The sequence below is a fragment of the Dasypus novemcinctus genome, chromosome 3 (assembly GCF_030445035.2).
Source record: "Dasypus novemcinctus isolate mDasNov1 chromosome 3, mDasNov1.1.hap2, whole genome shotgun sequence".
NCBI lineage: Eukaryota > Metazoa > Chordata > Mammalia > Cingulata > Dasypodidae > Dasypus > Dasypus novemcinctus.
Genome location: NC_080675.1, coordinates 116969563 through 116981459, shown reverse-complemented (window position 1 = coordinate 116981459; position 11897 = coordinate 116969563). Strand labels below are relative to the sequence as shown.

Here is an 11897-nt window from a genome sequence, read left to right as displayed (position 1 = left end):
TTATTACTGGTTACAAAGAGCAGGGTAGAGGGAGAAATGAGGAGTGACTGCAAATGGGTACAGAGTTGTTTGGGGAATAGATGAAAATGTTCTAGAATTAGATAGTGGAGGTGGTTGTACAACTTTGTGAATAAACTAAAAATTACTGAATTGCACTCTTTGAAAGGGTGAAATCACTATGGTTATGTGAATTATATCGCAATTTCTAAAAAGACTTTATAAAAAGCAAATTAATAGTCGTCCCATTTTCAAGGACAGAGGGTAGACCAGTGGTAACTGCCCTTTCCCCAGTTTCATCTAAGTCACCAATGGCCAGAGTGACGAGTCACCCCAGTACTGGCAAAGTCCCCCATCACCCCCCTCCCTGGCCCTCACAGGAGGATCACTGTTATCTGCCTTGGCATCTTAGGACCCTTTCAGCATGCCCCTCATTCCTTTTCACCATCAGAATCCTAGAACTTCCTCCAAGACCAAACTTCACATCCCCATCCCTACTTGATTTCCCTACGTTCAACGCACTTAACCATCTTTTACTTCTCCATCCAAATTTTGATTTTGTCATTGCTTTATCTCATCTGTATAAAAACAGTGCTTAGCACATAGTAGGTGCTTAATAAGTTTCTAATCATTGAATGAACTTGGAAGAAAAGGTTAAACAGAAATTTACACTGGGTATTATTTGAAAGCTGGAGTTTCATGCTCCAAAATGTGTTCTCCCCCATAAAGATTCTTCTCCCACTTAAACAAGCATCTAATTTTTAAGAAATGTTACACAAATTGTATTTTATTAAGATCACAATCTTTAAACATTTCAAGGCAAACATTCAGGCATCATAAACATAAAAATTTCAATATACAAAATTCAAATTTACAACAAGAAACCAAACACAGAAACTTATTTTTGGACTAAACAGCTATTGCTGCACTACCTTTAATTCCTTTTGCAGAGTCCAAAAATGTAGGCAAACTCTAAAAATGGAGCAGAAGCATTTCCGCACACTGGTATCCATAATCTAGTTTGTGCAGAAATGTTTCCACTAGATTCATAGAGTATTCTTTGGAAGAAAGAAGCGATGACTGGTCATTTGGTTGCCCTTCGGGCCTTCTGCAGTTCTTCAATGGGCCTCCATTCCTGGTTGATTGTTAGAAGCTGGGGCGGGGGGAGAAGCAATACAAAAATGATTTGTTGAGAATTTGCCCTTTTCCTCAGGGCCCCTTTGGGATTTGTCCATACTCCCTGTATTAGCCAAAGGGGTAGAAACCAGCATCACCACAGCAACTGTAGTCAAAGAACCACTCCTTCCCATCTCTAAAACATGAATTAATGGAAAATAGACTGGGGCTGGTTTCTATCACTCCATCTCTCTAAAATGCCCTTGGGTTCCTATGTGTTATGGGCTCTGAAAGGTAAGTCATACACATTTCCCCCACACACATAGATATAGATTTTCTAAGAGTTCCCATGGTTTTAAGTGAGTCATAAGTTCAAAAAATATGTCTGCTCCTAGACTTTACCTTCCACAACACCTGGCACAGGGTTTGGCACACAGTAGGCTTTTACAATTTTCTCCTTATAGTTACTCAGAGTAATTGTCAAGTTATTATCTGAGTTATACAAAAAGGGAAATGGATTAGACAGTTCTTGACTTACAAATGAGACACATTTAGAATGTCTCCTTTATCCTTGCAAGTTTTCTCTTACCCCAGGATCTAAAACATGCAGGCAGTTTTAAAGAGAACAAATGTCTCTTACAAAGTCAAACGTATTATTTGAGTTTTATAAAATTAAATAGGCATAAACAAAAAATATTTCCTGAAAAACTTAGCTAGAATTCATTCCAACAGACTTAATGTTTCTTACTTCCAAAATATTTATAATATTTTAAAATAGTAAATAAATTCTTTGCTAAGTTACCAGGGGACCAGGTGGGGATAGGGAACAGGGAGTTAAGGCTTAAAATATGCAGTGTTACTATTTGGAATGTTGGAAATGTTTTGGTAATGGATGGTGGTGATGGCAGCACAACTTTGTGAACGTAATTAACAAACTGAAATACATATCTCAATGTGGCTAAAAGGGAAATGTTAGGTTGTACATACGGAACTGAAATAAAGTTTTTTTTTAAATCCATGGAATGGCATAACACAGCGAACCCTAAATTAAAACATGGATTATACTAATAGTACAATTTTTAAAATATGCTTTCATCAGTTGTAACAATGTACCACACCAATGCAAAGTGTCAATAGGGTGGTATATGGGAATCCTGTATTTTATGCATGATTGTTCTGTAAACTCACAACTTCTCTAATAAACTTTAAAAATCTTTGCAATCATCTTTAAAAGCTAAGTGGATATTGTTTAATTTTGCTTAAAAAGAATGCCACTCCTGTTTTCAGGAGCTCTTATTATTTATCATAATAGACTTTGTATTGACTTTAGATAGTAATGGGTAAAATGAGATAATGTATTATAATAAGAGTTAGTATTTGAGTGCTTTCTGTGGGACTGGCACTGTGCTAAAGGGCTCCATGTAGTTTATCTTCTTTAATTCTCTTAACTCTGAGGTAGAGCCCTATTATTGTGCCCATTTTATATATTCTCAGCTTCAGAGAGGCCAAGTTGTCTAAAGTCACTCGTTAATAATGGAGCAAGGATTTGAAATAGATTTCGCAAACTCTTATCATACTCTTTAATACTATGCTAAAAATGGCACCATGAAAGTATAAGGTATTAAATCTGTTTTGTTAACAAGGGTGCTAAAGTTTGGGCTGTAGGTAAATCATTTGCATTTAACTTACCTTTTGAGGTATATTAGGATCCACAGATTCCCAAGGTTCTGGATTTCCTTTTCGATCAATGCTGATAATAATAATAATTTTTTAAAAACTAATTAAAAGTTAAAGTAAGTGAATTTTTAAAAATCACTGATATTGGGTCTTTAAACATGCTAGGGACAGACCACGTCTGAATACTTAGGCATTTATTTGTTTAGTTAACTATCAGGAATCATTATAACTGAAATTGATAGCAGAATTCCTAAGGAAGTTTCATTGTTTAGCTCAAATATTAAGGATTAATTCCTCTAAGCATGTAGGAGATACGCATTCCCTTTATTTGGCTAGACAACTGAGTAACTATAGGGATAGAACTGTCAGGCTAAGAGCAGCAAAAAATGTTCTTGCTCAGGACCTCTGGCTGCCAGTACTGGGCTTGAGCTCTATAGGTTGTGAACTCATGGAAACTGAGTCCTTCTGCCTGGAGTTACTGCCCTCTTCAGCCCTGCTCTGGGTCAAGATCAGCTTCAAGGTTATGTCTTCCTCACACCCAGGACACATGGTATTTTACCACCTTCTACCGAAAATCGAGGTTAAGTTCATTTTAGACAACTGAAAAGATCTAATAAGTTAAGTGATAACTAAAATGATATTTATATTTGAAGATATATAATCTAAAAGACCATTTTAAGAACTTTTTAAGTTTCAAATTTTAAATTAAAACGTACTTAACTGCAGGGCAGGTAGAAGAAAGATATTTAGACACAAGGAAAAAACTGATTTATTCATATCCTAATTTAACAGTCTTCTGGTATCAGGATGCTTTCTAGCCCTTGGCTCCAAGTTAAATCATTTAATATACTTAAACTGGGGGAAAAAAATACTAGGAAATTGATGACATGTATTTCATAATCTGAAGGTCAACCTAACACAGCTAGAGATGGTTTTACAAATGATGCCAACTTACATCACATCGGTTTTTCGAAGGGAATATACAGCAAAAGATGAGGCTCCGCCTGCAGCAAAGGTCATGATCACCACCAAAGGAATAAGCTAACAGATAAACGGTTGAGAGTAAATATTCAGATATTTCAATGTGAACATTTTAAATATAGCAAAAGAGCTATATATCATTTTATACTTTCTTCAAAATCTGCACATTTTCATCTTTTAAAATGAACATTTTTAGCCACAATTTTCAATAGATTGCTTTAAAAACTTACTTCCTTCTTTTTCATCAGGAGTTGGAAAAAGCTCATGATGACTTCAGTGTAGAACACCAAATCTAGAATTTTTTAAAAATCCAAGATATTGATCAAAACTTCCGCCACTAGCCCCAAGTCTGGTGAGTATCAAAACATCCCAAGTGCTCCAAAAAAGCCAACCTAAGGCTCGCGCATCACCTCCTTCTCGGAGAGCTGGCTCACTTGGTGGGCGGGTCGGCGCGCGCGGGAGATGTTAACGCCCAGAACTGAAGGCGGCTTCGGCCTCTCCACCTTATATAGCTCCACAACCGCCCGGGAAGGGGCGGGTCAAGGCGTTCGGGTCACGCGGATCCGGGGGGAGCTTGCGGGACCTGACTCGCTTTCCCCTCTCGGCGCGCGTCTGCCCCGCACCCCCTGCAGGACGCCGTGCGCCACGGCAGGGCGCAGACGACGGCGGGCGCTGGCGCCCCCTGCTGCTGGCCGCGGTCCTTCCCTGCAGCCGGCGTGTCGGGCGGCTCGGCGTCTGCGCTCGCGGTAGCTGCTCGCAGTCCCCGACGCCCGTAAGAAGCTTGGGTTGGGGGCTCAGGTGTGGGAGGTAGAACCTGGGACAAGGGGAGTATTTCTGGCCAAGGCCTGGGTGAAAACCAGCCCTAAAAGGGTTTGCAGTATAAAGAGTCGCAGAGCCGGGTGTCCCAGGGGAGGCTCCCAGGGGAGGCAGGTTAAATTAGAATGACTCCAGTCACAAGAAAAGCCCCAGGCTTTGATGCAGCGCACGCATGGATATAATCAATGTTAAAGTGTAAAGTCTGTTTCAGAGTAACTCCCCACTGTGTCCTAATTTTCTCCACTGCAAGAATTGGGGGAGTGAGGGAGAAGCAATAAAACAAATCAGCTGGGAAGTTTTCCAGAGACAGTAGATCTCTGCAGGGCTATCTCTGTTTCCCTGTCGCCTGGCTTGGTCCTGAGGTCCCCTTCTCCTAACTCGCCCCTAGCCAGCAACTTTCTACTGAGCCTGCCGGCTGCTGAAAAACCACAGAAACAATAATTCTGTCAAACCAGAGGCTGTGTGCTACACACTGTACCAGATTCCTCGCAACCATTTTGCAAGAAGGGTATGTTATTCAGGCTCAGAGAGGCTCGAGTCTTACAGCTGGCAGGGGGCAGAAATGCCACCAGAACCCCGTTCTGCTTGGCGCCAGGCGCCGTGCTCTGTCTGCACCCCGCCCAAAGCTGCTGCATTTAAGGCAAGGGCGCAAAGTCAGATCACGGTTATTTAGAGCAATTTGAAGCGCAAGCTGTGAAAGTTAAAACGAAAACTTCTTAATGTTCCCTGGAAATGGCCAGACCCAACTCTATTTCAACCCCATATTCGTTCTTTTTTTTTTTTTCTTTAAAAAAAATCAGTTTATTAATGTTTAAAAGTTGATAAAGCTATGTGCAAAATAATCCACAAAAGTCAGAAACCTATTAAATACTATTTTTTTAAAAAAACAAGACATTTCTCAGTTTAATTGCACTGAAAACCACACTAAGGACACAGCAATATATTTTTATTCTTTGTAACATTTATACAGCTCTTCAATTAACTATCTAATGAACAGAACTGAAAATGAACTGAATGAACTAATGAACTGAAAAACTCCTGCTGTTCCCTATCAGTTTAAGTAATGCTTTAAGGGCACAAGACAGTGGTATTTTCTTGAGAAATACACATTCAAGGATGTTAACACAGGTTAGAAAAATCCAATAAAATGACCTCTGCTGAAACAAATACATTCAAAAATCATGAAAAATATGTTTAATATAACCATCCTGTTGGTTGAAAAGAATCACATAACACTCTGAAATAAACATCAAGAAAAGTGCCAAAGACATGTTGTATTTGTTAGACAAATTCACCAAGAAATCTTTCTTGATTGACAAAAGTCAATCCCCAGTCAGTTTTCACCTTGTTGTGTGTGTGTGTGTGTTTGTTTCTCCTATGACTCTAAGGATCCTAGCTGATATCATTAAGATAAAGTGGACTTCTGCAAAGATTTCAGCCACAATGAATATGATATTATAACACATTTCATTGTAAGGAAGTAATGTAAAATTTTTTAAAAAATCAAAGTGACCGCAACCAAATTCCTAAAAACTGATCCAGCTTACGCAGAAACTTTGGCCTCAGCAAATGAAATTGCCTTACATCTCCAAACCGTCTCTGTCTCCTCAGGGTCTACCTACTCAGCACAGCCTACCTGCTACAGATCATGAAATAGACCATGCGTGTGACCCCAGCTCTGATGAATGCCAGATAGTGACCATATAAAGTGAAAGAATTCTCAGGAGGGGCGGGAAGGAGAAGGGTGAGTGGGATATGCAGAGCATACCTAGAGAAGCACAGATGCACTCCCTCATCTGGGTTTGAAACTAAAGTGAAAGAAAACATCTTTGCCTCAAAGTTCCAGACAAAGAGGTGCTTTACACGGGGTTATTCATCTTTGAGGAGGGGCCAAACCAACCTTTCAGGAGCCCTGACAATGCTAGACCTTTGGCTCAGTGCAAAATCAAAGCTGGGGGTGGGGGAGCGTATTTCAGGCCAGGACCTGATCTCCACCCTTCCCAGTGCATTGTTCACAGGAGCTAACCGTACCCACCCACACCCAGCACCACCATGCTTCTCCTTCTCCCCCAGTCCCTCTGGCTCACAGCAGCGCCCCTCTGGCAGCAGTGGAGGCCCAGAGAATTTTTCCGAACACTGGAGTGGTGGCCACGTAAAAGCGCTCCCCGCAGGTCCCCAGCTTTTCAGTTTTAGGAAGAAGAGTTGACATTTCCAGAGGACAAAATGGTCTCTGGGTTGTCCCCATCGTCCCTCTGAGGGTGGGAGGAGTTGTCCGACTTACTGCGGCTGAATTCCATGCCAGCCATGATGGGTCGCTTGATTTTGCCAGTGGCATCTCCGCTGGGGCACTTGCAACAGGACATGATCCGGATGAAGGCGCGGCGCATCTCCTTGTTGGTCAGAGTGTAAATGATGGGGTTGGTGCCCGAGTTGAGCACAGCCAGCACCAGGAAGTACTCTGCTCTGTAGAGGATGTCGCAGGTCTTCACCTTGCAGCCCACGTCCAGCAGGAGCAGGATGAAGAGCGGCGCCCAGCAGGCGATGAAGGCGCTCAGGACAATAATCACCGTCTTGAGCAGCGCCAGGGACTTCTCGGAGCTGCGGCTGGCCTTGGAAACGTTCTTGCGGAAGGTCAGACGGCGGCTTCGAGTCCTGACCAGGGAGTAGATCCTGCTGTACAGGATGACGATGGAGAGGAGGAGCAGAGTGAAGACGGTGGTGCAGAAGAGGATATAGTGCTTGTGGTAGAGCGGCAGCACCGTGGAGCAGCTGGACAGCACGCCAATGCAGTTCCAGCCCATGATGGGCAGGCCGCCCAGGATGAGGGAGATAACACAGCAGGCACTGAGGAGCAGGAAGGAGCGGAAGCTGTTGCTCCCGTTGTGGAGTTTCATCTTCAGCATGGTGATGCAGCGCTCAATGGCGATGGCCAGGAGGCTGAACACCGAGGCAGACAGGGCCACGAACATGCTCCCTTCCCGCAGAAACCACTGGGCGGGGGTGAGCTTGAAGGTGGTGGCCCCAGACAAGAGCAGGCTGGCTATGTAAGCCACTCCTGCCAACAGGTCTGAGAGGGCCAGGTTGCCAATGAAATAGTACATGGGTCGGTGGAACTTCTTGGTTTTCCAGATGGTCAGCAAGACGAGGATGTTCTCCAGGATGATACAGCAGCAAATGAGGATACACACAACCGAGGTTAGTTTAATGCCCTTGTCCTTGTCCGCGCTGAGACTCAGCTTTCCCGTGTAGTTGTAATGCCGGACGATGATGTCGTAGTTGCCATAGTCGGAGATGGAGGTGCGGAGGGTCTTGGACAGGGGGATGCTGGTGGACCCCACCGTGCTGCGCAGGGTCCCCAGGAGCCCGGGGAGGCGCTTTTCCAGACCAACGCTAGAGGGCAAAGTCGAGAGACTCTTCGCTCGCTGCCCAGGGGGTTTAGTGAGAGAGATCCAGACTTTTTGTGTCGCTTTTCTTTGACTGGAGGGGGCCTCCGAAACCGCAGCCTAGCTCAGGCGGGACGAAGTTGCGCTGGGAGAGCTCCGCGCCGGCACCGCGCTCTAGGCATCTTGCTGCCCCCGCCTGAGGGCGTCGTGCTCCGGCAAACCTCGCCGAGTCCGGGTTCCCTCCCTCGACAGCGCACACTCCAATCCCCATATTCGTTCTAGAACACGGGCTTTGCAGTTTAACAGACCTGAGTTGAAAGCTCACCCGGATGTGGGCTATGGGTGGGAAGCTCTTTGTCTCTTCAGAGATAACCTAAGCAGTCTGTCCTGACTTGTGGGTGTGGGACGGTGAGAGGCTGCAGCCCTGCCCTTGGTGACCATGGCAACGACTCCAGTCCCAGGAGGCCATTTAGCAATGCAAACTCTCTACACATACCAGTCAGTCCAGGGAACTCTGATGGTGGTGTTGCTGAAACTTATGGGAACTTGGGCTTGGCCTCGAATGGGAAATATAGTATAGCCTGTGCATAAGTTCAAAATCATCTAATTCTGTATCCAAGTGTGCCTAGTCTCTAGAAATCCAGTTCAGTGATATGGGCTTTGAATGTTCAGAAAGGATGGAAGACTAAATGTGTATTCAAGGTTGCATCCTGAGGGAATGTGGGCAAGATGCTAATTCAAGGTCACCTAAAGTGTGGGCGATATGTTAGTTCAAAACCTATCTGGTACTCGGGCAAAGACTTAACAAAGAAAGTAGTTTTCTTTGATAAAAGCACCATTTGACTCCCCACCCTGTATAAAAGGAACTTGAAAGTCTTGTTCGAGGCTCGGGTTTGAAACAGAAAGCTCCCGAGTCCAGCCAGCTGTCAATAAACCATTTTTCCTTCTCAGAATCATTCCTGAGTCCTGGCCTTTCTGTACGCAAATAATCGAACCTCTCTCAACTGCTGCAACAACCCTACCACCGTTAGCTGATTTGACTTAAACTGCTTCAACTTTATAAGTTTCCGTTTATAAAACGGTATAATCAGGGATAAACCTAGTTCAGGAAAGAATTAGAAAAATTGTTAGAATGTATGTGAAGCACCTGGCGTTCTGCCTTGCCTATAGCAGGCATTCAAAAGACAGTAATTATTTGTAAAGATTTGTTTTATAAAGCAGATCATAAATGTAACTTCACAATTTATTCTGAAAAGGGATTTTAATGTGCAACCTGAGAGCTATTGATGTGGGCTATGGGTGGAAGGCTCTTTGTCTCTTCAGAGATAACTAAGTTGTTTGACTTGTGGGTGTGAAACGGTAAGAGGCTGCAGTCCTGCTCTTAGGGACCAGCAGGCTCCAGTCCCAGGAAATGTTTAACAAAGCAAGGGCTATAAACTTTAAGTATTTAGGGGAAATGCAAAAACCAAGGCTTATCTAAAATGTCTGGAGTCCTTGCTAAAAGCTTACCTAAGATGTGAAAGAGATATATGCTAATTGAAGCCTATTGAGAACTGAAACAAAGGGACCATTTGACCTTTCCTCTCTGTATAAAAGACGTTTGAAAATCTTGTTCGGGGCTCGGGATTCAAACAGAAAGCTCCCGAGTCCGGCCGGCCGTCAATAAACCATTTTTCCTTCTCAAAATCATTCCTGAGTCCTGGCCTCTCTATACTCAAATAATGAACTTCTCTTAAATTCCACAACATTAATGGCGACCACGAAGGGACAAAAATGAAGGCCAGAGACGGTAGCATTTTGCTGCCCCTTCCAAATCCCCGAGGAAGCCGGGAGGACTCGGGTGAACCCCAAATCTGGGCGCCCCTGGATTAAATTTAATCCAGAAAAGATGTGGGCTCCACCAGAATCTTCCCGACAAAATCAAGGGGCAATGGAAGGTCTGAAGAGAAAGATTCTGGGAACGAAAAAGAGCTCCGAACAGGGAAGAAGGTAAGACTCCCCGGGTGAGCAGAGTCTGGAAGGCCCTAGCTTTAATTGCTAGGAAGGGGAGGCTGATCACCTCCCGAGAGAACCCTAGTAGCCCCAGAAGGCTGGGGGGAAGCCGTTCTCTCTAGGCTTGGGAAAAGGAGGAAAACCGGGGAAAAGCCCTGGTGTTTTGGGTTTGTCTAACTGCATGTTAGAATCTGGTACTGGTCTTATATCCACTAAAGGAGTGGAGTCTCGATTTTAATAGGAAGGGTATTTATAGGTTCGAGTCCTAATATCCTGGAAATTGGTCTAGATTAAGGAAAACAAAACTTGGTTACAGGAAAATGGATCGGCTTTTCTGGTGGAGCTTGGTCTGGGTGTAAAGTTTAAACAGTGGAAAGGTCTAGCTGAAATCTTTTGTTATGGTGCTAATTTGTGAATGAATTTGCTTTATACCAAATGTTAAGTGTTCTGAGGTTTGTGATGGCTGTGGGGGCAGCCGTGGTGAAAATAAATATATAAACTTGTGAGTCAGATTAGTGACCTTTGTGCTTCTGTCTGTGTCAGCTCAATGTTAGTGTTGGAGTTGTGTCCTTACATGAAGTAGAATTACAGCTGAGCTGGAGCCCTCCCTTGCCATTGGCAAGGGGGTGAAATGATTCTGGGGCAAAAGCTGAGGAGTCTAGATGTTTGTGCATGTTCTGGTGTCTTGTCTCTGGTCTGGCCCTTTGCCGGGGCTTGGAGGCCATCTGTGTCCGCGCCAAGCACCCAAGTCTGTTGGGAATGTCCCAGTCAGGGCGGCTGGGTTCCTGGGAGAGTTGCCAAATTTGAGTAGGTTCTGTCTGCCCATTTTGGCTGAAAGCTGGAAAGGGGGGAGTGGCTTGCCCCTTTCCAGTGAGTCCACCCTTCTATTCATAAGCCGCATTCCTGTTTGTTGTGCACCCGACTGCCTGGAAGGGGGGGAAGTGAAGGAGGTGAAAAGCAGAATCAGAATAAATGCAGTAAAGTTCCCTCCTTAGGGTGTCAAAGCCAAAATACGTTTGCATTCTGCTCAGGTTCTTAGAAGGTATTGTAGTAACCTTAAGTAAGAGAATGTGTTCTGTGAAGGTAAACTTTGTCTTAAGGGTATAAATATAAAGTTTTACAAAGCATTGTTTAAGGTATTTAAGTGGCTAATTGCAGAAAGTCATTATTTAACAAAACTGAATTGATAATAATAATAATAAAAGGCAATTTTATAACAAACTTGTTCGGCAGCCAATCTCCCCTGCCAACTTACTTCCAAAAAAACTGTTTCTGGTATTACATGCTACTAAGTATTTAAAGTGAAGAAAAGTTCATTATTTTAACAAACTTGTTTAGTATTAATGGCAATTATATGTTGTAAGAAGTTTGCCTGGTAACTTAGTATGTGGGATATATGGAGTGGGTTTTTATTGTTAAGGAAACAGAAGATGATTTTGTCCTAAGATAAAATGATTGATTATTGGAAAGAGTAGAGTGTGGGACGGAACCTGAATGAATACTGAAAGTGTAGAAGGTTTGTGGAAGGGAAATTTTTATGATTAAAATTGAATAAGATCAATATACAAAGAAAATCTTTTATCAATAGCTTCTTGTGCTTTAACCTCATCATATCCTCAATGTTTGAAGAAGAGTTCTTTTAAAAGAACATTTTATGTTCTAGAAATCAAATCCTGAAAAGTAGCCTTTTATTTCAAACTAACTGCAAGAGATTTATTCTTTCACTTTAAAGGAAAAATTAAAGTAATGGTTAAGTTCATTTAATATGTTATAAGTTGAATGAAAGGTATTTAAAGGTGTTATAAAATTAATAGGTTTTAAAAAAATTAATAAAAACTGTAACTAAGAGTTAAAATCATTTATAAATGCATTTATATTGTAAAACAGTGGAAAGACAATAACTGAGATTATAGCTGGGTGAATTTAGCCTGAAAC

The 11897-nt window shown here is 42.9% G+C and overlaps 2 protein-coding genes across 5 annotated transcripts; both read right to left on the bottom strand.

Moving 5' to 3' along the window:
* Positions 1 to 752: 752 nt before the first annotated feature.
* C3H15orf48 (chromosome 3 C15orf48 homolog) lies at positions 753 to 4312 on the bottom strand. Of its 4 annotated transcripts, none has more exons than XM_004461160.5 (5): positions 4206 to 4288; positions 4002 to 4063; positions 3746 to 3831; positions 2803 to 2863; positions 753 to 1150 (listed from the first exon to the last, which is right to left on the bottom strand). In XM_004461160.5, the coding sequence occupies exons 2-5, from the start codon at positions 4035 to 4037 to the stop codon at positions 1082 to 1084; spliced, it is 252 nt and encodes an 83-aa protein (XP_004461217.1). In that variant the 5' UTR covers positions 4038 to 4063; positions 4206 to 4288; the 3' UTR covers positions 753 to 1081. The 4 variants fall into 4 exon arrangements, with proteins under 4 accessions (XP_004461217.1, XP_004461218.1, XP_004461219.1 ...); XM_004461161.5 differs by having other exon boundaries at positions 4164 to 4264; XM_004461162.5 differs by having other exon boundaries at positions 4182 to 4264.
* A 1206-nt stretch (positions 4313 to 5518) lies between these two features.
* On the bottom strand, positions 5519 to 8241 carry LOC101416563 (sphingosine 1-phosphate receptor 1-like). The gene is made up of 2 exons (XM_023589577.2): positions 8182 to 8241; positions 5519 to 8090 (listed from the first exon to the last, which is right to left on the bottom strand). The coding sequence occupies exons 1-2, from the start codon at positions 8239 to 8241 to the stop codon at positions 6777 to 6779; spliced, it is 1374 nt and encodes a 457-aa protein (XP_023445345.2). The 3' UTR covers positions 5519 to 6776.
* Positions 8242 to 11897: the final 3656 nt, after the last annotated feature.

Coding starts and splice junctions, on each gene's coding strand:
- C3H15orf48 (XM_071214167.1), bottom strand. CDS start 4,037: ATGAGCTTTTTCCAACTCCTGATGAAAAAGAAGGAA. Junction 3,832..4,001: donor TCCTGATGAAAAAGAAGGAA/GTAAGTTTTTAA, acceptor TTTATCTGTTAG/CTTATTCCTTTGGTGGTGAT. Junction 1,151..2,802: donor ATCCTAATATACCTCAAAAG/GTAAGTTAAATG, acceptor CCCCCGCCCCAG/CTTCTAACAATCAACCAGGA.
- LOC101416563 (XM_023589577.2), bottom strand. CDS start 8,241: ATGGGGATTGGAGTGTGCGCTGTCGAGGGAGGGAACCCGGACTCGGCG. Junction 8,091..8,181: donor ACTCGGCGAGGTTTGCCGGA/GCACGACGCCCT, acceptor CGCCTGAGCTAG/GCTGCGGTTTCGGAGGCCCC.